Source organism: Symphalangus syndactylus, chromosome 18 (genome assembly GCF_028878055.3).
Source record: "Symphalangus syndactylus isolate Jambi chromosome 18, NHGRI_mSymSyn1-v2.1_pri, whole genome shotgun sequence".
NCBI lineage: Eukaryota > Metazoa > Chordata > Mammalia > Primates > Hylobatidae > Symphalangus > Symphalangus syndactylus.
In genome coordinates, this window is record NC_072440.2 from 38,775,230 (window position 1) to 38,802,281 (window position 27,052).

Consider the following 27,052-nt stretch of genomic DNA (forward strand, 5'->3'; position numbering starts at 1 on the left):
TTCTCAGCTATGTCAAGTCAGATTTGAAATCATTTACTTTAGGTATGGGCTCAGGTCAGTACAATTTTTCTGTCTTCTGTATCTGTCAAGTCAGTAGTTCGTAGACCTAGTTGAAAAATCAGAAAAACCAGGGGAGATTCTAATTATGTCAGTGGGTTTGGGGAAATTCTGACAATTGGCCAGGTTTGGGAACCTCTTCCTAGTACTGCATTAAACTATTCTCAGACATAGCAACACCCACAAAATGAGGAACGGACAGAAAATATGTGACAAAGGATTTAGTTAATGAAGGTCATCTGAAAATGGTAAGGCACCTGGGTCAAAAAACGGCAGGAACAGGAGGAGTTACCAGAGTCTGGTGGGTGGTAGATATTGGGGAAATGTTGGTCAAGGGATATGAACATTCTTTGACAGGACGGAGTAAGTTCAAGAGTTCCATTGTACAACATGGTAATGGTAGTCAACGTTATGTGGCTGGGCGCGGTAGTTTACACCTGTAATCCCAGCACTTTGGGAGACCAAGGCAGGCAGATCACTTGAGGTCAGGAGTTCAAGACCAGCCTGACCAACATGGTGAAACCCTGTCTCTACCAAAGATATAAAAGTTAGCCGGCCATGGTGGTGCACGCCTGCAATCCCAGGTACTTAGGAGGCTGAGGCAGGAGAATCACTTGAACCTGGGAGGCAGAGGTTGCAGTGAGCCAAGATGGCACCACTGCATTCCAGCCTGGGAAACAGAGTGAGACTCTGTCTCCAAAAAAAAAAAAAAAAGTGTTGTATACTTTGTAAGTGCTAAGAGAGATTTTAAGTGTTCTCACCACAAAAAAAAATTATGAGGTAATACATATGTTAATTAGCTTGAGTTAGCCATTCCACAATATATACATATATCAAAACATTATGCTATACATCATAAATAATACATCTTATTTGTTAATTTAAAAAATTAATCTTAAAAATTGGAAAGATGAACCAAATGTGGTATAACAGTAACATTTGGTTGATTTGGGGAAAGTATGTGAGAATTCTTTGTATTATTCTTGCAACTTTTCTGTAAGTCTAAAATTGTTGAAGAGCTAAAACAAAAACAACATCAAAAAAGCCTATTAAATGATCTCCTTGTTTCAATCTCTGCCTGCTACAGTCTATTCTCAATTAAAAAAAATTCAGCAATCCTTTTAAAATCACAAATTAGATTATGTAACTCCTTTGCTAAAAACCCTGGAATAATTCTCCATTTTCTCCACAGTGAAAGCAAAATGTATACTGCTATTCCCTCTGATTGGTGTGCTCTTGCTCCAGATATCCACTTAGCTAACTTCCTCACTCCCTTCAAGTCTTTGTTCAAATATCACCTTTTCAATGAATCTACCCTAACCATCACATTTAAGATTTCAACCCACTCTCTATAGCCAACACTTCTGATCTCAACTCTAACCTAGTTTTTCTTTTCTCTTGACACTCACCACACTGTAACAACTATGACAGTTTTTAAAACCATCTGATTCCTTCAGCTTCAATATAAGCTCAGTAAAGCCACAGATTTTTCAGTATTCTGCTTATTAATACAGTATCTCAAATGCCCAGAACTGTGCCTGGCCTACAAGGTATACAATAAATATCAGTCAAATGGATGAACAAGTTTTGCTGAATACCTGCTACAATCTAGAAAATGTCCAGAAGAACACAGAATCAGGGACCTAGCTATACAAGCAATTGCCTATAATCCAAATGGGAAATGCAGTACAATGTACAACACTTACGGAAAGATGAGTTCTAGATGAGGGATGAAGTCAGTAGGTTGACTCCCTTTTCAAAAATCTTGCCAGTGAGGGGAAGGCAAGTTGCAGAGTTATTTACATCCAAGAATTCCTCACTGACTGTGTACTCATTAACAGAATAACTGAAGTTCCTAGAACATGTAGGCAAACAATAGTTTCAAGGTAAATAAAAATCTTCACTATGTAACTTATATTAGGGGACATTTAGACATCTACTCAATATTAGAATCTCTACCTCATCTTTAAAAGGCAATCTTGGCTGGGCACAGTGGCTCACACCTGTAATCCCAGCACTTTGGGAGGCCAAGGCAGGTGGATCACGAGGTCAGGAGTTCGAGCCCAGCTTCACCAACATGGTGAAACCCCGCCTCTACTAAAAATACAAAAATTAGCCAGGCATGGTGGCACGCGCCTGTAGTTCCAACTACTCAGGAAGCTGAGGCAGGAGAATCACTTGAACCTGGAAGGCGGAGGTTGCAGTGAGCCGAGATCGTGCCACTGCACTCCAGCCTGGGCTACAGAGCAGGACTCTGTCTCAAAAATAAATAAATAAATAAATAAATAAATACATACATACATACATACATAACAATCTCTTTGTTTATAAGTCAGTCTCTCCATTTTTTTTTTTTTAAGATGGAGTCTCACTCTGTCACTAGGCTGGAGTGCAGTGGCGTGATCTTGGCTCACTGCAACCTCCGCCTCCTGGGTTCAAGCAATTCTCCTGCCTCAGACTCCCAAGTAGCTGGGACTACAGGTGCATGCCACCACGCCTGGCTAATTTTTTTGTATTTTTTAGTAGAGATGGGGTTTTACCATGTTAGCCAGGATGGTCTCGATCTCCTGACCTCGTGATCCACCCACCTCGGCCTCCCAAAGTGCTGGGATTACAGGCGTGAGCCACCATGCTTTTCTAATGTTTATAAATGTAGCACAAGGTGAATGCAAAGTAAAATTGCAAATCTCAAAAAGATAAAGTTTCATGAAGTCTATGAAAATAATATAGCTTCATGAGAAAATTATTACTTTCTAATTGTAAAGGTGGCCAAGGTAGTTAGACCAATAAGAATTGGAACATGAAAGGTGTTTAAAGGATAGTGAATAGAGTATTAATCATTGAGTAATAAAAATCTTTAGAAAATTTGATGATGCAACTTTTGCAAAAAATGACACTGTTGTTAATTCCATGGAGACAAATGTGAAAAGAAGAATGTCATATTGTGCTATCATAGTTTTGTCAGAAAACCTATGTTAAAAAAATCAGTACTTGTTCACCACAAAAAAAAAAAAAACAAGATAATTACGTGAGGTGAAGGATATGTTGCCTAAGCTTGATTGTGGTAATCACGAAGTATATATATATCAATGTATACATATATTTATGGTGTTCAAGCATACTCAGCAATATAAATATATACAATTTGTATTTATAAATTGAACTCCAATAAAGCTGGAGGAAAAAATAGTACTCAATTCATTCTTTTTTAAGACTTTTTTTTTGAGAAAGAGTCTTGCTCTGTCACTCAGGCTAGAGTGCAGTGATGCAATCATAGTTAACTGTAACCTCAAACTCCTGAGCTCAAGTGCTCCTGCTATCAAAGCTTCCTGAGTAAGTAGGACCACAGACATTGATTCATTCTTAATTCTAATAATTAGCTAAGGTTGCAATTACATAGTAAATTTTTTTTTTTTTTTTTTTTGAGAGAGTCTCCTTCTGTCGCCCAGGCTAGAGTGTGGTGGCACAATCTCGGCTCACTGCAACCCCTGCCTCCTGGGTTAAAGCGATTCTCCTGCCTCAGCCTCCTGAGGAGCTGGAATTACAGGCATTTGCCACCATGCCTGGCTTTTTTTTTTTTTTTTTTTTTTTTTGAGAGAGAGTCTCGCTCTGTCACCCAGGCTGGAGTGCAGTGGCGCGATCTCGGCTCACTGCAAGCTCCGCCTCCCGGGTTCACGCCATTCTCCTGCCTCAGCCTCCCGAGTAGCTGGGACTACAGGCACCTGCCACCATGCCCGGCTAATTTTTTGTATTTTTAGTAGAGACGGGGTTTCACCGTGTTAGCCAGGATGGTCTTGATCTCCTGACCTCGTGACCCATCCGCCTTAGCCTCCCAAAGTGCTAGGATTACAGGCGTGAGCCACCGCGCCCGGCCTAATTTTTGTATTTTTAATAGAGACAGGGTTTCACCATGTTGGCCTGGCTGATCTTGAACTCCTGACCTCAGGTGATGCACCCGCCTTGGCCTCCCAAAGTGCTAGGATTACAGGCGTGAACCACCATGCCTGACCAAGTTATATAGTAAATTTTGCTAAAGACTTTAGGTTTCGTTTCTCAACATAAAGAGCAAATTCAACTTCACCCCCTCTCTCATTCACCACCACCACCACCACTACCACCACCATCATCCATCACCACTACCATCAACAATAATAATTTATTTTATAAGACTTCATCCTTGAACAGGTCACTTTAGGTGGTCCCTTTTGAGCACCTTCTGTCCTCTTTGAAGGTGATGTATATTTAATCAGAGTTATATTTTTAATAAAACAGAAAATAATTTTCTGTCATTTATTCAGCTGAGGGGGAAAAAAGTGTAAACACAATCTCTAGCAAAGGATGCAATTTGTGAGTTGGACCACAAGATGGAGGCACCAGTCACCTAAAAGGAAATAAAGATAAAAGCAAAAAAACAGCCTTTTAAGTGTAAAAATAACAAATCTAATTTTTTAAAAAATCAGATACATTTCCAATTCATTTTATAAGAATGGAAATTTATTCAAACAATCAAACAGTGAAGTCTGACATATAGTTCTGAAGATACTATCTCTATCAAACCCAATTCAATTGAAAAATCTCAAAAGCAACCTTGTCAACTCACTTTTCTAACTCCTGCAGAGTAACTCACACTTACAAAGTCTTCAAACAGCAGCAGAAAGGAACTGCTGAACTGAGCAGTATTTTGAAAAGTGAGGGAGTATAAAAAGTAATAGTTTCATGTGATTTACACTGATGCAGAGAAACTGGGTTTTACACAAAAAGAATGCAAACTGAGTTTCATAGCTATGTGATATTGACAAATCAACACTAGACATATTATTTTCCCTCATTTATTATATTCTTCAACAAATACAGCAAGTCACAACAAATGCTAGGAATAGTGCCTATACACAGTATTTAAGAAATACTAATTCTCATTATTGTTATTATTGACACTACTATTCTTAATATAAAGCAATTACAAAACCCTCAAAACAAAAGGAGACAAGTAACTCTTTTTCTCTTACATGAAATATTTTCAACCTCACTTAGAAACATAACCCAGCTTAGTCACTCATCCATTATTAGTTCCATTTCTGTTAAAACGTTTCATATTTCTACGGCAGGGAAAACTAGAATTCAAGATTAAGGTTCCTTAACTTCATAAGCATAAAGCATAAAGAACTGGCAGGTACAACTGTGAACACATTTCATCCTCCTGTTTTTCTCTGTTTGAAAGTGTGACACAGATGTGGTACTATTTGTGTAAGTAAGGGAAAAGGGTTTTTGTTTCCCTTCAACAAAATACAATTGAGTATTTAAGTGCATGAACACATATACACACGAACTAAGGGAATTCAGTAAGTATTTGAAATAGTCTCAGAAGAAAACATAAGTATGACATGAAATTTCAAAACGAAGATAAGAAAATTAAAAATCCAACCTTCAAACAACTCTGAGACAACCTGTATAAAAACTTTTAAATTACTATTTTATACTCAACAAATTATTTTAAAGTAAGTTCAACTTTTTATAGATATCACTAAACTGAAGGCATGTTTTAGCTAAAATCAAAACATTTTAGGATACTCTATCAAATCTGATGATGCCCATGGTGATGATTACATCATGTGACCTCTGGATCTCTGATAACTAAAGAAAGAATGTTACTTACTATTGAAAAAACTAAATGTTTGACTTAAAATTTTTTTTATCCATTCTTCAAAATATAATCGCCACTTCTATCATTGTGCATTACTGATTAGGAATGATCCATATTATCATTTAAAAATCTTTATCTTAAAAGTTAGTTTATAAAACAGTAGTGCAGGACTTATTTGGAAGAAAAAATACATCCAGTTATGTTAGAGAAATGATTACTCCTTCAAATCAATTCAAAAAAAATTTAACAGTGAATCTAAAATTTTTAAAACAATTCTGCCATCTACTGGAAAAATCTGAAATGTCTTCATAATTTCCCAAATGTTAAAGAGAAAATATCACATTGAAAAGAGCTATATATCATGATCTTCCAATAGCTACTAAAAACAAAAGACTTGACTTATAATTCTAACCATTTCATTTGTTTTGATCCTTAATAACTACTCAACTGCATACTAATTCATTATAATTTTTAGTATATTTTAAATCCTAAATACAAATATGATGAGGTGAGATAATTTAAAACAATGCAGGATTGCAATTACATATAACAGTGGATAACAGGTTTTGATATATTCATCCTTACGACTGGGTATCTTAACAAATTTGAGGCTGGCAATGAAACTATATTTAGGACACTGACTAAACCAAGTCCCAACCTGAACCACACTAGAGGCGTTGTGACATTATGAAAAGATACTCTTATTTCTAATGAGAATATTTTAGTCCCTGAAGAACAATTTGGCCAATTTACCATAATAAAAAGAAAAGTATATCTTAAGCATCTGTCTCAAGATTTTGTAAAACCAGTTAACAGAAAAACCACAGAAAAACCATTTTCTGTGGTTTTTTCATATTTTGTTTTATTTTTGTCTTTATGCCTCTGGGTCCATAAACATCTCAATTCACTGAATAGCTGCTTTTTTCAGCATCTACTTTATATCCAGGCACATGCATATAAAGTACATTTAAGTATTCAGAAACAACAATCACTTCATATTTAAAATGAGGATAATAATCCCTGGTTACATGGTTGTTACAAAAATGTGAAGTAATAAGAGTTAGCACCTAATAAATAATAGTTATCATTACTTTAAGTATTACTAAAAAGATTGGAAGCTTATAAGTAGCTGAAAACAAAATGAATGAAAAAATGTTTTCGATTTGTTACAAATTAAATATGAAAACTTCAGATTACAATAGCCTATGATTCATGTTTACTTCCTTTATCTCCCAAAACCCAACTGAATTTATTAAAGAATATATGAGGAGATATAGCTATGCTAGAAAACAAAGGTACCATTAAAATGTCAGACACTAAGGCCAAAAGGTCTGAAATACATAAAACAGATGTTTTGCTTAGAGCAGTAGTCAATAACTATCTGTCGCATGAGAAAATTAACAAATGACACAGGATGAGATGAAAAGCAAACTTAGCAGTGCTGACTAGCCTGTGAATCAGCACAAGTGAACAGGCTTGCTTAGAAAGAATCAATATAGTTTTCCAAAAATAGGTCCTGAGAAAACCCCAAAATTGGAGGAGCAAGGCTAAGAGCAAGTGGCAAATGTTCAGTCAAGTCCAAAAAATTCAAAAATGCCACTAGTGCTACTACAGGGAGTCCTGGTTATCACTAATACAGGTTATACACAAAATACAGGTTTTTCAAAAAACAGCAAAAAGAAAACATCAAAAGAACAAACCCAAACAATAACACGTGGTCAGTGTCCCAATGAGCCCCTTCCCTATTTCTCACAGGCAACTAAAACTTTCACCTGATACTGACAGTCTTAAGATTCCCACTAGCAGGGGCTGAAAGTGAAGGAACCCTGTATTGAGTACAGTTCTACCAAAGTAATTCTACCAGAACACTATGAGGAGCTACTGGCCTGTAATATTCACTGGGTACAGACAGCTAATTTCAAGTAAATTGAGGGCTATGCTGAAAAAGACATCTAAGGAGGCTAATCAGGAATCAGAAGAACAGTGTTTAAAAAGATAAAGGGAGAATGTATAGAGACTTAAACCATAAAAAAAAAAAGTAAACAGATCAGCCAATAAACAAGAACATTATAACATTATAGGATAACCAAGAAAATGTGAATGGCTGGATATCTGATGATATTAAGGGATTTATTTCTATATATGATGATGGTGTTATTGTTACATTTAAAAACAGGAGTGCTTGTGTTTAAAAGATACATACTGAAATGTTTATAGGTAAATTGACAAGATGTTTGTTACCTGCTTCAAAATAACATAGGAAAGATAACTAGGGGTTAGGAAGAAAATTATATTTAACCACAAGTATAACGGTAAAAAGTAAGTTTCAGGTATGTGGAGGTTTGCTTTCTCATTCTCTCTACTATATTTTAATTCAATAATTAAAAATAAATAAAACAGTGATTCTCAAGTTAGAACAAAAGCTAAAATCCAACTAATATTCTTAAAAAGGAAGCACAAAAGGTATAAAACACCCTTCAGTTATAAGCAAAATTCTATTTCTGATTAGCAAACCTCAATTTTAAATTATCAACTTTAAAGTTTGGTTAATACCTCTTTTGATCTGGTTTCTCAAAAGTGTTTCAGAACTTCATATTCGAAAGGCAGCATTTTTTTAACTAAAAAACATAAAATATAAAATTCAGGAGATGATATTATAAATAATGTTTGGCACACTGATAATCCAAATATATGTGTGTCTAAATATACTCACATAGAAATATAGAAAGTATAGAAAATATAGTTTGGCAGTAAATGTTTTCATAAAAACCTCAGCACAAATTTTTCTTGGCTCACAACTTTTATAAATGTATAAGTAACACTTCAAAAAATTGAGATAACATATACAAATCAATGTGATATACCAAATCAACAAAATGAAGGACAAAAACTGTATGACCATCTCAGTAGATGCAGGAAAAGCATTCAACAAAATTCAATCCTTTTTAAGATAAAAATTCTTAGTGTCAGGTATAGAAGGGATGCACCTCCAATTATGAAGGCCATATATGACAAATCCACAGTTAATATTATATTCAAGAGTGAAAAACGGAAAGCTTTTCCTCTAAGGTTAGGAATGAGACAAGGATGCCTACTCTCACCACTCCTATTCAAAAACAGAAGTCCTAGCAAAAACAAGTAGGCAAGAACAACAAATAAATGGCATCCAAATTAGAGAGGAAGAAGACGCAGATGACGACCTTACATATAGAAATCCCCAAAGATTCCACACACAAAAAAAGCTGTTCAAACTAATGAATGAATTCAGCAAAGTTGCAGGATACAACGTCAATATAGAGGCCAGGCATGGTGGCTCATGCCTATAATCCCAACACTTTGGGAGGCTGAGGCAGGTGGATCACTTGAGCCAGGAGTTCAAAACCAGCCTGGGCAACATGGTGAAATCTCATCTCTACAAAAAATACAAAAATTAGCTGGGCATGGTGGCACATATCTGTAGTCCCAGTACTTAGGAGGATCACTTAGGCCCCAGGGGCAGACGTTGCAGTGAGCTGAGATCGCGCCAGTGCCCTCCAGCCTGGGTGACAGAGCGAGACTCTGTCTCAAAAAAAAAAAAAAAAAAAAGAAATCAACATACAAAAATCTATTGCATGTCTAGGTACTATCAACAAATTATCTGAAAAGGAAATTAAGAAAACAACCCACTTACAATAACATCAATAAAGTAAAATATTTAGCAACAAACTAAGGAAGTGAAAGACTTATTCACTGAAAACTATGAAACACTGATGAAAGAAATGCTTTAAAGCAGACACGAATAAATGCAATGACATCTGATATGTCCAGGGACTGGAAGAATTAATATTGTTAAAGTGCTCGTACTACCCAAAGCAATCTACAGATTCAACACAATCTCTATCAAAACTCCAATGACTTTTTTTTTTTCCAGAAATAGAAACAATAATCCTAAAATTCATATGGAATTACAAGAAGACACTGAGTAGCCAAAACAATTTTAAGCAGGAAGAACAAATCTGGAGGCATCACACTGTCTGATTTCAAAATACATTTAAAAGCTACAGTAATCAAAACAGTATGGTACCAGTATAAAAGCAGACATATAAACTATTGGAACAGAAGACAGAACCTAGTAATAAACCCACACATGAGGGCAAGTGAGTTTTGACAATTTTGCCAAGAACACACAGTGAAGAAAAGATAATCTCTTCAAATAAATGGTATTGGGAAAACTAGATATCCACATGCAGAGGAATGAAATTGGACCCTTATCTCACACAGTATATAAAAATCAACTCAATATGAATTAAAGATTTCAATATAAGTCCTTAAACTACAAAACTCTTAGAAGAAAACAGGGAAAAAGCTTCTTGACATTGGCTTTGGAAATGATTTCTTGGATATGACACCAAAAGCACATAACAACAAAAGCAAAAACAGGTAAGTCTGATTACGTCAAACCAAAATACTTCTGCAAAGCAAATGATACAAAGGCAACCTATGGAATAAGACAAATATTTGCAAACCATATCTCATAAAGGATTAAAAACCAAAATATATCAGCGACTTCTATGACTTAATAGCAAAAAACCAAATAAATTGATTTTAAAATGGGCAAAGGAACTAACAGGCATTTCTCCAACGAAAACATACAAATAGCCAACAAGTATATGAAAAGGTTCTCAATATCACCAGCCAACAGGGAAATCAAGTTAAAACCACAATAAGCTATCACCTTATACTTGTTAGGATGGCTACTATTTAAAAAAAAAAATGGACAGCAGAGCACGGTGGCTCACGCCTATAATCCTAGCACTTTGGGAGGCTGAGGCAGGCAGATCACTTGAGGTCATGAGTTCCTTGATATTTAACAGGAAGAATTTCTAAGAGACAAAATTAACACATGAAAGGAAAAAGTTGTATTTTCAGATACCTAAAATTTTCTAAAATCTAGTACATAGTATATATGTTAGCTAGTCTCAGATTTCAAAGAACAGTTATGCTCAAGTTATCTCAGGTAACCAGGGAATACTGTAAAGATACCGGAAGAAAGACGATAAACTCAACATCTGCAAAATAGAGACAACCGGAACATGATTTAGGACACAACAATACCTATTGTGGTCTAATAGGAACCTTTCGACATGCTTGCCACCCTAACTTCTTAGAAATGGATATCTACTGATCCCTAATTACTCTCATATTTTCCTCTCTATATATATTATATCTGAGTTAAAATTTCAACAGAAAAAAATTTGACCATGTTTGGTCTGTTACCAACCTATATAGAATGCCTATATGGGGCAGAATTCTCACACCCAGCCACATCATAGGTCTTTGGCTATCTTACAGCTGACTTGGGACCTGAGACATGGATATGGGTATCATGGTGACCTGTAAAGCTGGAACTAGTACTAGTTACCAGCTACTTTCTCTAAAATACATAGCCAACACTCAAAAAGCACCACAAACAATCTTCCAGTAAAACAATTCTAACTTATATCACTAGAAATAATGATTTAGAACATTTACATCTGTGTCTACGTGTTCCTCATTTGCATGGAAAGGATAAATTCCTTTGGTTGTTGTCAATATGGCACATACAAAGTATGTGTGACTATCTCAAATAATTTTATACCTACTAAATTTGAAAAAAAGTTTTACTATTAAAGCCAAAACACTGTTATTCAATGTAATCATGCATTTTAAAATAGATATAAATACAGTAAACCATAGCATTAGGTTAAATTAAAAACATTTACCAAAGCCCACATTATGCATATACTCTTCCTCAATTCATAGGCTACTCCTTTTAAGCTCATATAGAATTTACTGCTTGCTTTTCTCTAGACACTTACTCACTATGACTGCAGTAGAAACTACACCCAACAAATACATCAATCAAATGAGGACAGAATAAAAATCTTTTCAGACATTCAAAGACTCAAAAACTTTATCCGCCTTGAACCTCTTCTCAGGAGGCTACTGAAGCATATATGCTACAAAGCTGTGGTGAAAGGCCCAGAATCCAGGGAATAAGATATCCAGTACAGGGAAGAGGAAAGGGAATTATGGTCTCTCTGTAATGAATTCTTTCAGGTACTGTATGTCTGAAAAAACCTTCATTTGCCTTTGTTTTAACAAGATATTTTTGTTGTGTACAAAATTATAGGTTGGCAGACTTTCTCTTTTTGTACTTTAAAGATATTGTTCCACTGTCTTCCAGCTTATATTGTTTCTTTTAAAAAAACCTGATCTCATTTTCGTCCTTCTTCCTCTGTAAGCAATGTGTCTTTTCTCTTGCTCTATAAAGATTTTCTCTTTATCAATGGCTTTGAGCAATTTGATTATAATATGCCTTGGTGTGGTTTTCTAAACCTTTTTTTTTTGGAATTTGTTGATGATTTGGGATCTGTGGGTTTATAGTTTTCATCAAATTTGGAATATTTTTGGCCATTATTTCTTCAAATATATTTGACCTGCAAAATGACCTTTACCCCTCATGGTATCCAATTATATATATTAGGCCACTTGAGGGTATCCCACAGCTTGCTAATTGCTCTTTTTTTTCTGGTCTTTTTTCTCTCTGTGTTTTATTTTGGGTAATTTGTATTATTATCTTTCAATTATAAATGTGTAAGGACCTAACAATAGGTATTGAAAATACATGAAGCGAAAACTGATAGAACTGGAAAAAATAAAAGACAAATGTACACTTATATTCAGAGACTGTAACATACTTTTTTCAATAATTGATACAATAAATATAAATAAAAATCAGTATGAATATAGAAAGCTTGAACAACTCTATAAACCAGCTTGGGCTAACTGACATTTACAGAACATTCAACCCAAAATAGCAAAATAGATAATATATTATTCTCAAGCACAAACAGAACATTTACCAAATTGCACCATACTCTAGGCCATAAAACAATTTACAATGCATTTAAAATAACTGAAATCATAATATATGTTCACTGAATATAATGGAATTAAACTAGAAGTCAATGAAAATCTCCATCTAGAAAATCTCCAAATATTTGTAAATTAAAGAACATACTTCTAAATAAATACATAAGTCATATAGGAAAAAATAAATAAGAAAATATATTCACTACACAAAAATTTTAAGATAAAAATTTGTGAAATGTGGCCAAATAAATAAATAAAAAGGAGCTATTATGCCACAAAAAAACATGGAGGAAACTTAAGTGCATATTACTAAGTGAAAGAAGCCAGTCTGAAAAGACCACATACTATATGACAGCAACTATATGACATTCTTGAAAAGGCAAAACTACAGAGACAGTGAAAAGATCAGTGGTTGCTAGAGGTTTGGTAGCAGGAAGGGAGGAAGTGAGGGCACACTAATGCAAGATATTAACAATGGGAGAAACTGCATTGTGGGAGCAGTAATATCTGAGTAGTTTCCATTCAATTTTTCTGTAAACCTAAAATTGCTCTAAAAAATAAAGTCTATTAATTTTTAAAAGTCAATCAGTATAAATTCACCACATGATCATTACAACAGAACCAAAAAAAACAACAACAACAAAAAAAAAAAAAACCCCAGCAACCAAGCATGTGGCAAAATTGAAAAAATTCAACATCAATTCATAAGAGAAAGTGCTCAGCAAATGAGGTACAGGGAACTTTATTAATTTAATAAAAGGTATCTAAAAAATTATAGCTAACACCACACTTAACAATGAAAGACTAGTGGCCGGGCATGGTGGCTCATGCCTGTAAACCCAGCACTTTAGGAGGCCAAGGTGGGCAGATCATCTGAGGTCAGGAGTTCCAGACCAGCCTGTCCAACATGGTGAACCCCCATCTCTACTAAAAATAAAAAATTAGCCAGGCATAGTGGCATATGCCTGTAATCCCAGCTACTCAGGAGGCTGAGGCAGAAAAATCGCTTGAACCCAGGAGGTGGAAGTTGCAATGAGCCAAGATTACGCCATTGCACTCCAGCCTGGGCAACGAGAGCGAAACTCCACCTTGGGGAAAAAAAAAAAAATGAAAGACTAAATGTTTTTCTTCTAAGATATGGAACAAGAAAAAGATATCTATGCTCACCACTCTTATTCAACATTATACTGGAGGCTCATCTAGTGCAGCCAGTCAAGAGAAGGAAATAGAATGCAAATAAGTGAGAAAGGATAAAAACAAAACTGTCTCTATCCACAGTTGATATAATTACCTACAGAGAATGTCCAAAGGATCTGCAAAAGGCTTCATTCAAGAACTAGTAGGTGAGTAAAATAGGTTGCAAGATACATGCTCAACATGGAAAAATCTATTGTACTTCAATATAATAGTAACAAAGATTAGAAATTACGTTTTTTAAAGCATCATTTATAATAACAATACAATATAATACACTTTATAATAAATTTAACAAAACATATCATGATCTCTATGCTGAAAACTACGAATCAGTGATAAATTTTTAAAAAATGACCAAGTAAAAGGTCTCTATGAATTAAGTCAAACTGATTTTGACATTAAATCCCATTCTCTTAAATGCTATGTTATCCAATTTGTCTCTCATGAGTAGCAAAAATACTTTGTGAGGCTAAGTAGGTACTGTTATTTCCATTTTACAGAGTAAGCTGGAGCTGCTATGGCCAAGCACTCACACTCTTAGGTATGTACTCATGGAAAATGAAAACTTATGTTCACATGAAACCCATATGTGAATGTTTCTTGCAGCTGTATTCATAATCACCAAAAACTGCAAGTAACTAAACTCAAATGCCCTTTAATGAGTAAATGAACAAACTGGTGCATCCATTAACATGGAATACTAATCAGCAGTAAAAAGGAGCAAACTACTGATACACGTAATGAATCTCAAAGGCATTATGCTGAATAGAAGCCAGGTTCAAAAGGTTACATATGGTATAAGTATACATGTGGGACAGTCTCAAACGGAAAAAAGTATAATGGCAGAGAACAAATCAGTGGTTGCTGAGGTTAGGGATGAGGAGAGATTGTGACTACAAAAAGTTAGCATGAGGGAGTTATTCAGGGTGACAGAACTGTTCTGTATCCTGACTTTGGTGGTGGTTACATGAATCACATGTGTTCAAATTTATAGAACTATACACCAATTTTAAAAGTTAATTTTACTCTATTTTAAAACTAGAATCTAAAAAAACCAACTAATAGCAAACAGAAAACTAAAGAAAAAAAATGAGATACCATAACACACCTACTGGAAGAGCTAAAATTAAAGACTGACCATACCAAGTGTTGATAAGGATGTAGGACAACTGGAAATCTCATACACTACTGGTGGGAAGGTAAAACAGTACCACCACTTAGGCAGTTTCTTAAGAAGTTAAACATACACCTAACAAGTTGACTCAGCCATTCCATTTCTAAATATTACATCAAGAGAAATAAAAACATATGTCCATATAAAGACTTACACATGAATGTTCATAATTTATTTGTAATAGCCCCTAACTAGAAACAACCCAAATATATATGAACAGGTGAATGGATAAACAAATTATGGTATACACATACAATGGAATATTACTCAACATTAAAAAGAAATAAACTACTGATAAACACAAAAACATGGATGAATCTCAAAATAATTATGCTGAGTGAAGAACCTAAAAAAAAAAAAAAAAAGCAGAATATGTGCTGTATGCTTCCACTTAAATAAAATTCTAGCCAGGTGTGGTGTCTCACATCTGCAATCCCAGCACTTTGGGAGGCTGAGGCAGGCAGATCACAAAGTCAGGAGTTCAAGACCAGCCGAACCAACATGGTGAAACCCCGTCTCTACTAAAGATACAAAAAGTTAGTTGGGCAGGGTGGCGCACGTCTGTAATCTCAGCTATTCGGAAGGCTGACGCAGGAGAATCACTTGAACCCGGGAGGCAGAGGTTGCAGTAAGCCGAGATAGCGCCACTGCACTCCAGCCTGGGTGACAGGACGAGACTCCATCTCAAAATAAATAAATAAAAATAACTAAAAATTCTAAAAAATACAAACTAATGTATAGTGTCAGAAATCAGATGAGTGCCTATCCACGGAAGCAAAAGCATAAGGCAGGACTAGAAAGGGGCACAACAAATTGTCGTGGATAGTGGATCTGTTAATTTTCTTGACTATGTTGATGGTTTCACAGATATATACATATGTCAAAACTTACCAGATTGTACATTTTAAGCATGGGCAATTTTTTTGTCGATTATACTTCAATAAAACTCTCAAAATGCAATTACAATTATGTAAGAAAATATACAAATTAGTGAGAATATGTAAAAATAAAATATTCATGTTATTGTAGAATAGACATGACTGTTAATCTGAAACTTTAATGATATTGTATCTCTATAGAAATGAATGATACAAAAACTAGTATAAATATATTTGTTGTTTTTGGGTTTTTTTTTTTGAGATGGAGTCTCACTCTGTCACCCAGGCTGGAGTGCAGTGGTGTGATAACGGCTCACTGCAGCATCCACCTCCCAGGTTCAAGTGATTTTCCTGCCTTAGCCTCCTGACTAGCTGGGATTACAGGCACATGCCACCATGCCCAGATAATTTTTGTATTTTTAGTGGAGATGGGGTTTCACCATGTTGGCCAGGCTGGTCTGGAACTCCTGATCTCAGGTGATCCACCCACCCCGGCCTCCCAAAGTGGTGGGATTACAGGCATGAGCCACTGCACCCAGCCATAAATGTATTTTTTAATAGGCAAAAGGTTTGAACTATACTTCACCGAAGATCTGTAGATAGTAAATAAGCACATGAAAAGACTGTCAACATCCTCAGGCATTAGGAAAATGAAACTTAAAATCACAATGAGATACCATTATACACCTATCAAAATGGCTAAAATAAAAATAAAAACACACCCAAAAATGAGAAAATACTAAGTGCTGGTGAGGGTGTGGAAACAACTAGAATTTTAATGCATTGCTGGCAGGAATACAAAATGGTACAGCTACTTTGAAAAACAGTTTGGTAGTTTCTCATTAAGTTAAACACACATTGATCACACAACTCAGTAATCCCACTACTAGATATTTACCCAAGAGATATGAAAACTTACGTTCACACAAATCCTGTATGGGAATGTTTGTAGAGCTTTTTTCACAATCACAGAAACTGGGAACATCCTAATGTCCATCAGCTTGTGAACAGATAAACTGGCAAACCCATACAATGGAATACTACTGAGCAATAAAAAGGAACAACTACTGACACATGGATGAATCTCAGCTACATTATGCTATGTGAAGCAAGCCAGACTCAAAAGTCTAAATCCTGTATAATTCCATTTATATGATATTCTAGAAAAGGCAAAACTATAGGCCCATAAAACACATCAGTAGTTGCCAAAGGGTGTGGGAATGAACTACTAAGGAGTTAGAGGAAATTCTGATGGTGATGGAATTATTCTATTACTTGAATCCAGTGAGGTTACTCTGTACTCATTTGTCAAAAACAATAAAACTGTACACCATAAAGGGTGAATGTTACTGCATGTAAGTTATATTTCAATTTAAAAAAACTCAATCTGACAGTTTGCATATTTTTAATTTTACTGACAACTTATGGAAGAGAAACATCTCTCTGCTTGCAACCTGTCAAGAAATACTTAATACCATGCTATGTTCTTTGTAGGCTTTTTTCTTTTTTTGTGAGACATGTTCCCTGCCTGACGGAAGAGCTCATTAGGGAAACAAGTCTAAATATTAAAATAAGTTACAGAAAAAGGCTAGGCAAAAATAAATTAATTAATAGAGTGATAAATCACAGAATACATTTTATATGTGTGGGAAATGAATGGCACATAATCTTGGAAAGGCCTTAGTGCTTCTCAACATTACTGATCTTATATTATCTCTAACTTTCAAGTGAGGATGATGAGACTTGGAGAGGACAAGTACTTTTTCCGTGATTCCCGAGCTACCAGGTGTCAACGCTGAGACTGTAGCCCACGCCTCTTCGCCCAAAGCCTGACATCTTCTGCATGCGGCGATGGAACAACACAGAAAAGGTTATGACGGCGGCTACACAGTGTGATTTCAATGGACAGCAACGCCTCCTTACTCCCCAGACAACCCGCTCAACTACTTGGCACGAATCCTACACAGTAACACCATGATTAGTGCCACGTTTCTTAAATTGAGCTCAACGGGGTCTTAGAATGTAAACTCCCGAGAAAGGAATCAGCGAGCCTTGTGGGGATATGGACCTACTTCTGACAAGTCTTAGTAGTAAGGAAGGCGCATGGGGCCAGCGCTGGAGCCAGGTTGCCACCGAAAAGGGTAAACACCAAGAAAGAGGACAGCCGAGGCGCTGAAGATACTCCTCTTCAATTACACTACTCAGCTCTGGGTCACAAGGCGGGGAACAGCCTACGAAAAACCCCTCTCCTGGCCCTTCCTAGCCCCTTTGGTGAAAGATTTCCGTGGACTTTTCCCTGCCTCCGTCGCCAGTCCAGGGCTAAAACTGAGGCTCCTCTACCGGCGTGGCTGGGAGGAAAGTAGTGGTGCGCCTTAACAGCGCGAGCAGCCCGGGGCACGCCGGGGGAAGGCGCTGGGTCCTAGGGACCGCGAACGCACGAGGCCGGGCCAAGGCGCCCAGAGCCGGGCTGGGTAGGGCTCCGATGCCAGAGTGAAGGGGTCGACAGGGGCGAACGAACTCGGGAAATTCTCTCCGGTGACACCCTAAGTGTCGCATGATGCGTTAGTTGACTAGGGGCTCTCACTTTTCCCTCCTTTACTGACCACGCAATCACTGACCACGCAATCGCTGCCCACGCCGCCACCTCACCTCTCCAGTTCTTGTACTGCAGGATGTAGTAGTATTTGTTCCCGAATTGGTCCGTGCCCACGTGCTCCTTCACTTCCCTTGACAGCGATCTCCACAAGGCGCGGAGCAAATCCTGAGACCAACCCATGCCGTCCACCCAGTTTCCAGCGCTGCCAGCACCGGGAACCGCAGTAGGGATAAAGCTCCAGCCGCCGACCCAGCCCACTGAGGCGGAGAAGTCAGGCCGGCCTCCATCCTGGAGCCCTTCTAGTAACGGCGCTCACCATTGGTCGGATATATCACCGACTGACCAATGGGAGACTCTGCTGTTCCGGTCCCGCCCCTGAGCTCTGTCATGGCGACGTCCAGTGCTCCAGCCTATGTGAGGACACGATATGCTGGGATTTTTGTCCGCACGACAAACGGGTTTGGAGGACCCTCTTCGCCTTCGGAGAGCAGAGTCAACACGGAGGTAAAGAAAACCTTACTTTTTGGCTAACAGGCCAGTTAGAATCTGGACCAATGACTGTAAGCTTTGCCCCACACTTTCCCGTCTCTTCGCTCTCCTGCCACCAAACTATTATTTGCCCTCTAATGCTGTGTGGCTTGCGAAAATAGGATCCCTTTTATTTACTGGTAACAACTTGCAGGCGGGGGGTGGGGGGGGTTCCCCCGCGGGCTCAGGTGAAGACACTATAAACCTACATAAGAATACTTCGTTGTACTGTATTCCTTCTCAAGTTACTCCAAAGAATAACTGCCCTCCAAGGACTCGTTCATTCATTCAGTCTGCGTATTTAGTGAGTTCCTACAGTGTGTCAGGCAGCCTATTAAAGGCAGAGGACACAGGCCAGGAATTGAACAAAGTTCAGAATGACTAGAGCGGAGAATTGGGGTAGGGACCATTGACAAGAGATGAGGTAGACAGAAACTGGATGAGGAAGAGCCTTGTGTACTTGAGTAGAGGTGTGAAGATGAGAATAAGGTAACAGCTATTGCATTTTGTTTTCTGCTTGGAGAATGGGTTGCAACTGAGAGCAAGAGTGGGAGCCAAGTTAGGTAACTGTTGTGATTACACTTGTCCGGGAGAGAGCTGATGGAAGCCTGGGCCACAGAGTTGCCCACAAGTAGAATAAAGATAGTGGAGAGATTTGAACAACGTCTAAGAAATAGAATCAACAGGCCATGGAAATTGATTGGATACGTGAATGACGAAAAGAGAAGAATGAATAATGATTTCCAGATGTGTCTTGTATAAGAAGTTGAATGTTGGTAATACACTCTGAGAGAGGGTTTTCCAAAGGGAAGAAGCAAGTTTTACTTTTAATTTTGCCCACATTAATTGAGGAACCTGTGAAGATATTTACTTGGAGAACACAGGTGCATATGAGTTCTGCGTTCTGGAGAAAAATTTAAATATTAGTTTCCAACATTTTATCCGTTACGTTTTCAATGTTGTGAAATATCTCGGAGAGTTCCTTTAATGTGTTTTTTTTGCCAGTGTCACTTCCTCTGACACATCATCAGCCTTTCATCACAACCACTTTTCCTCATTTATGTCTATTAAGTTCGCCTTCACTGATTTCCTCAGTCTGCATAGCTAGAATGTCTCAAATGGCGGCAGTGTCATTGTTGCCACAATCAGCATGTTCCCACGGGCAGCTATTTTTTTCATTTGCTCCATTTATGTTTAATGCAAGTTTCACTTCTAGTATTATCACTCTTCTTTAGTGCACTTTCATTCTTCTGGCAAATTTCCTCTTTTAATCTGTAAAATTCCATGTGGGTTTATCTCAAGGGCACAGAAATGTTAATAACAAACCTCCATGCTTTGCAGCCTGTGTGTGAACTGAATAACAGATGCACAGTGACCAATCACCCATAGACTTTGAAAGAAGTAAAATTGCAAATTGGTCACTAATTTTGATTCATATATTATTTATGTAATGATTTGTGAACTGAAAAGCTAGTAGCAAACTTTTATGCTATTTCTCACAGTTAATAAACTGTGGTAACTGAAATTCATATCAGACTATGCCAGGTGAAGATTGCTTATACGTTTAAGACAAAGTATTTAAAAATTTAAAAAAAATTTTTTTTTTTTTTGAGACAGGGTCTTGCTCTGTCACCCAGGCTGGAATGCAGTGGCGCAATTACAGCTCACTGCAGCCTTGACTTTCCAGGCTCAAATGATCCTCCCATCTCATCCTCCTAAGTAGCTGGGACCACAGACATGTGCCCACACACCCTAGCTAATTTTTAAATGTTTTGTAGAGATAGGGTCTGCCCGTGTTTCCCATTCTGGTCTTGAACTCCTGGGCTGAAGTGATCCTCCTGCCTTTGCCTCCTAAAGTGCCGGGATTATATGTGTGAGATACCACACAGCCTCAAATTTTTAAAAAAATGTTTCCATCATTAAGTGATGTTTTTACTTAATTAAACATCTATATAGTTCCATTTTATTCATAGGAGATGTCTACTGTTCTTCCTTGTCATCATGCAAGGGCAAAAGCATGAACACTGATATGCAGTGTTCACAATTTACACCCTCTAAAAAAACATTTTACAACTTTATTGAGGTATAATTGACATACAATACCCTGCACATTAAATGAGGATATACAATTTGATGAATTTTGACATATATTTACTTTTGAAACCATTACCATAATCAAGAGAACATCCATAACCCTAAAAATTTTTTGACGGTCCTTTATAATCCTTCTCTCCCTTCTTTCTCTGCTTTACCCTCTTCCTTCGCAGGAAACCACTGATCTGCTTTAGGTCACTATAGATTAGTTTGCATATTTAGTATTTTATATAAATGGAATCTTTTTTGTCTGGCTTCTTTTACTCAGCATAATTACATTATTTTGAAATTTCTCCATGTTATTGCATGTATCAATTCCTTTTTTTTTGCTGTGGAGTATCCCACTGTGCAGATATACCACAGTTTATCTAGTCACTTGTTGATGAACATCTGAGTTGTTTCCAGTTCAGGACTAATACATTTACAGCTGCTCTGAAAATTCATGTATGAGTCATTGTATGAACATATGCTTTTATTTCTCTTAAGTTAATGCATAACAGTGGAGCTACTAGATATATCCTTTACTTTTTAAGAAACTGACAGTTTTCCAAAAGCATTTTCCAGTCCCACCACTAACAGGTGAGAGTGCTAGCTGCTCCATATTTATGTTTCCCCTTTCCTGCTTTCATTTGACTATTTGAACATTATTTAGTATTTTATTTTATATACTATGATTTTGACTATATCTTTTTGTATAATTTTTTAGTGGTTGCTCTAGGAATTATAAAATACATGCTTTTCATTTTCTACTTTGGATCATTTCATTGTTTTACTGCTTCATTTGGCATATAGAAACCTTATCACCCTTTCCTCTGCACCGTATATATTGTTGTCTTATATTTTATATTTATATACATTATATACTCCATCAGACATTATAATTTTTTCCAACCATCAATCATATTTTAAAGAAAAGAATAGCCTATTATATTTAACCAGATAGTTATTTCTTTTGCTGTCTCTTTATTCCTGATGTCTCAAATTTCCTTCTTATATCTTTTTCTTCTCTCTGAAGAACATAGGTTATCAATTTTTTTTAGAGTAGGTCTAATGGTTTCTGAAAAGGAACCTGCAGCCATTCAAATCATTGTTTTCCTATAGGTAATTTATCATTTTTCTCTGGTTGCTTTGAAGATTTCGTCTTTAGTTTTCAGCAGTTTAATTATGATGTGTCTGGTTGCAGATCTCTCTGGATTTATCCTAGTTAGGGTTCATTCTGCTTCTTGAACTTGTTTTTCCATAAACTTGGGAACTTTCCAGCCATTTTTTTCCAATATTTTTTCAACTCTACACTCTTTCTCTTCTCCTTCTAGACCTCCAATGACAAAGATATTTTTATAATTGTTCCTCTGGTCCCTAAGGCTCTATTCTTTTTCCCACCAATCTTTTTTCCTCTATGTTGTTAGATTGTATAATTTTAATGGATCTATCTTCAAGTTCACAGATTCTTTCCTCTGCCATCTCCAATCTGTTAGTGAATACATTAAGTTAAAATAATTTTATATTGAAAACTAAAATTTCCATTTGGTTTTTATGTCTTCTATTTCTTTGCTGAGACTTTCTATTTTAATATCTGTTTCAAGTGTGTGCACAATGGCTTGCTCAAGCTTTTTTTTAATTTTTAGAGATGGGGCCTCACTGTTTTGCTCAGGGTGGTCCTGAACTCCTAGGCTAAAGCGATCCCCCTGCCTCAGCTTCACGAGTCACTGGGATATGGTCACCCAACCTGGGTGACAGAGCGAGACTCTGTCTCAAAAAGCAAAAAGTTATCTAAAAATAAAGAAAGAAGTATTGCAACCGGGGAATCCAAACCAGTCTATCAGAAGAAATATCTTTGTGCTAAGATTCATAGAAATATTTTACCCCATTTCCCTTCAGGAAAAAAATTAGGAAAGAACGTTAATCAAAAAACAAATGTATTTGAATAAAATCCGAAGGTACATTAAAGGTGAAGAGGAGAGGAGGTGTATGATTAAATGTAAATATATAATAATAAATGAGCTGGAAATATATAATATGGCTGCTAAATTTTTTTTAGACACTTCTCAATTGACAAGATGGAAATGAATAGCAACTTCATTAAACTAGCAAAAGTAAAGGTAAAAGAAGAAACCATGACATTAAGAAGGAATAATACCAAGTATATCAGATGTCATAACAAAGGTGCACAGGCTGATTTCTTCCATTAAGAAGCATATATTATCAGATTAGTTTTTAAAACAAAATAAAGCTAAAAGCTGTTTCTCATAAATACATTGTTGAAATATTTTAAAATACTTTACAAAATTCTTAAATAGTTAAAAAGTTAAAGGATAAGGGGAGATCAGACAACTGTAAACAAAATGTGGACATCACTACAAATATTAGATAAGGTAAGATTTAAGGTTAAAAGCACCAAACATTTTAAAGAAGGACATTATATAAATCTACATATATATGGAGGAAATGAATAAACAACAAACTAGATTTAGTAGATACATGACTTTACATCCCTTAAATGGAGAATGTACATACTTTTTGTAAGTCAGTGGTACATTTACCAAAATTGTTCTTGACCACTAAGTAAACTTAAACTTTAACAAATTCAAAAAGGTAGCTATCTTACAGGCCACATTCTTTGATCATAAGCTATAGAAACTGGAAATAAATCAATTCATGGTAACATCACCACCACCTCTCATGTTTTGGAAATTCAGAATTACATTTCAGAAAACTCCAGAATCAAAGATGAAATGAAAATTGAAGTTACAAATTGGAAATCAAGGAAAAGGAGAATAACCACTTCTACAACATAGGGGATCCAGAGAAACTTATATTCAATGAAACTTCATAACCTAAAAAAATATATATATATATATACACAGACACACGCATACATATTAACTCATTGAACAAAAAGAATATGTAGCCATCTTAAGACACTAAAACAGGAGAATGAGAGGAAATGGTGGATAGGAGGCAGGACTAACTTGGCAGCTCCCACTCGGATGGACAGAGCAGTGTATGGAGATGCATATCGTGAACTGTTGCTATAAGAACTACCACAGGAACACTCCAGGAAAGCTGAGAGGATCCACAGACCCTTTGAAGGAGGTGGATTGCCACTGCAGGCACTGCGGGACAGCCAAGGAACTGTGAGTTGCCTGGCTTTCTCAGCTGGGGGGCTTAAAGCCTGAGGCAAGTCCTCAGCCCTGCTGGAAATAAACTCAGAGCTGTTGTAGGGGCACAGTGGGAGTGAAACCAGCCCTTCAGACTACAGGTTGCATGGGAGCTGGGTGAGTCCTTTGGCTGCCAGCCTTCCCCAACTTCCTTGGTGACCTGTGTGACACAGCAGAGGCAGCCATAATCCCCCGGGAACATAACTCCGTTGGCCTGGGAATCATGCCCCCATCCACCACAGCAGCAGCAGCAAGCCCCACCCAAGGAGATCTGAGCTCAGACATGCCTAATCCCACCTGATGGTTTTTCTCTACCTGCCCTGGTAGCTGAAGACAAAAGACATAATCTCCTGGGGGCTGTATGGGCCTGCCCACCCCCTGACCCTAGGGCAAGCTTGTATCCTTTCTATACTACTGCAGCTGATGCCCTCTTGAAAGTGCCACCTCCTGGCTGGAGGCCAACCAACACAAAACCAGCGCATTTAACAAAAATACAACCAAGGGCGCTCACAGAGGCCACTTCACTCCCCTGCCGCCTCTACGGTTGCAGGTGCTGGTATCCACAGCCGAGAGACCTAAAGACAGATCACATCACAGGACTCTTTGCAGAAACTGCCCTGTACCAATTAGACCCTGGTAGCCCTGCTGGTTGGCTAGATACAAAAGAGAAATAACAATCACTGCAGTTTGGCTCTCAGGAAGCCCCAACCTTAGGGGAAGGAAGAGAGCACCAAATCAAGGGAGCACCTCATGGGACAAAAGAATCTGCAGAGCAGCCCTTGAGTCCCAGATCTTCCCTCTGACATAGTCTACCCAAATGAGAAGTAATCAGAAAAACAATTCTGGTAATATGATAAAACAAGGTTGCTTAACACCCCCAAAGGATCACACACCTTAGGGGAAAAGGATTCACATAAATACAAAAAATTGTCATAGAATACCTGACATCAAGATGGAAATTTAAAAATTCCTTGAACTGAATGATAATAGTGACACAATCTATCAAAACCTCTGGGATACAGCAAAAGTGGTGCTAAGATGAAAGTTCATACCATTAAATGCATACCTCAAGAAGTCTAAAAGAGCGCAGATAGACAATCTAAGGGCATACCTCAAGGAACTGGAGAAACAGCAAACCAAACCCAAACCCAACAGAAGAAAAGAAGTAACCAAGATCAGAGCAGAAATAAATGAAATTGAAAGAACAACAACAACAAAATACGAAAGATAAATGCAACAAAAAGCTGGTTCTTTCAAAAGATAAATAAAATTGATAGACCGTTAGCAAGATTAACTAACAAAAGAAGAGAGAAGATCCGGTAAGCTCAATTAGAAACAAAGTGGGAGATATTACAACCCTTACTACAGAAATACAAAAGATCATTCAAGGCTACTATCAGCATCTTTATGCACATAAACTAGAAAACTTAGAGGAGATGAATAAATTCCTGGAAATATACAACATTCCTAGATTAAACCAGGAAAAAATAGAAACGCTGGACAGACCAGCAGCAAGCAATGAGATTGAAATGGTAATAAAAAAGTTACCAAGTTGGCCGGGCGCGGTGGCTCACGCCTGTAATCCCAGCACTTTGGGAGGCCGAGGCGGGCGGATCACGAGGTCAGGAGATCGAGACCATCCTGGCTAACACAGTGAAACCCCGTCTCTACTAAAAATACAAAAAAAAATTAGCCTGGCGAGATGGCGGGCGCCTGTAGTCCCAGCTACTCGGGAGGCTGAGGCAGGAGAATGGCGTGAACTCCGGGGGATGGAGCCTGCAGTGAGCCAAGATCGTGCCACTGCACTCCAGCCTGGGTGACAGCAAGACTCTGTCTCAAAAAAAAAAAAAAAAAAGTTACCAAAAAAAGTTTAGGTACAGACTCACAGCTGAATTATATCAGACATTCAAAGAAGAATTTGTATCAATCCTATTGACACTGTTCCAAAAGATAAAGAGAGATTCCTCCCTAAATCATCCTGTGAAGGCAATATCATGCTAATACCAAAACCAAGAAAGAGCATAACAAAGACAACTGCAGACCAACATCCCTGATGAACATAGATGCAAAAACCCCCAACAAAATACTTGCTAACCAAATCCAGCAGCATATAAAAAATATAATCCACCATGATCAAGTGGGTTTCATACCAGGGATGGCTTAACATATGCAAGTCAATAAAGGTGATACACCACCCAAACAGAATTAAAAACAAAAATCACACGATTATCTCAATAGATGCATGCAAAAAAAGCATCTGACAAAATCCAGCATCCCGTTATGATTAAAACCCTCAGCAAAATCAGCATAGAAGTGACATACCTTAAGGTAATAAAAGCCATCTATAGCAAACTCACAGCCAACATTATACTGAAAGGGGAAAAGTTGGGAAGCATTCCCCCTGAGAACTGAAACAAGACAAGGATGCCCACTTTCACCACTTCTATTCAACATAGTGCTGGAAGTCCCAGCCAGAGCAATCAGACAAGAGAAAGAAATCAAGGACACCCAAATCAGTAAAGAGGAAGTAAAACTGTTGCTGTTTGCTGATAACATGACTATATACCTAGAAAACCCTAAAGACTCATCCAAAAAGCTCCTAGAACTGGTAAATGAATTCAGCGAAGTTTCAGGATACAAAATTTAATGTACACAAGTCAGTAGCTCTGCTATACACCAACAGTGACCAAGCTGAGGATCAAATCAAAAACTCAACCCCTTTATAATAGCTTCAAAAAAGAAAAAAAAAATACTTAGGAATATACCTAACCAGGGAGGTAAAAGACCTCTACGAGACAAAACACTGCTGAAAGAAATCATGGACGACACAAACAA

The 27,052-nt window shown here is 37.2% G+C and overlaps 2 protein-coding genes across 2 annotated transcripts in view; one reads left to right on the top strand and one right to left on the bottom strand.

The window, feature by feature from the left end:
* Nucleotides 1-18,745, bottom strand: part of NDUFAF2 (NADH:ubiquinone oxidoreductase complex assembly factor 2) — a 217,545-nt gene extending 198,800 nt beyond the window's left edge. The window contains exon 1 of the mRNA XM_055252135.2: nt 18,491-18,745. Coding sequence (XP_055108110.2) covers nt 18,491-18,617 — 127 coding nt within the window. The 5' untranslated portion in view covers nt 18,618-18,745. The remainder of the gene's footprint in view (nt 1-18,490) is intronic.
* Nucleotides 18,746-18,803: 58 nt separating this feature from the next.
* LOC129467597 (guanine nucleotide-binding protein-like 3-like protein) overlaps nt 18,804-27,052 on the top strand; it is a 52,922-nt gene continuing 44,673 nt past the window's right edge. Inside the window, 1 exon segment of the mRNA XM_055252130.2 lies at nt 18,804-18,941. Within this exon segment, the coding sequence (XP_055108105.2) occupies nt 18,865-18,941 (77 nt within the window). The 5' untranslated portion in view covers nt 18,804-18,864.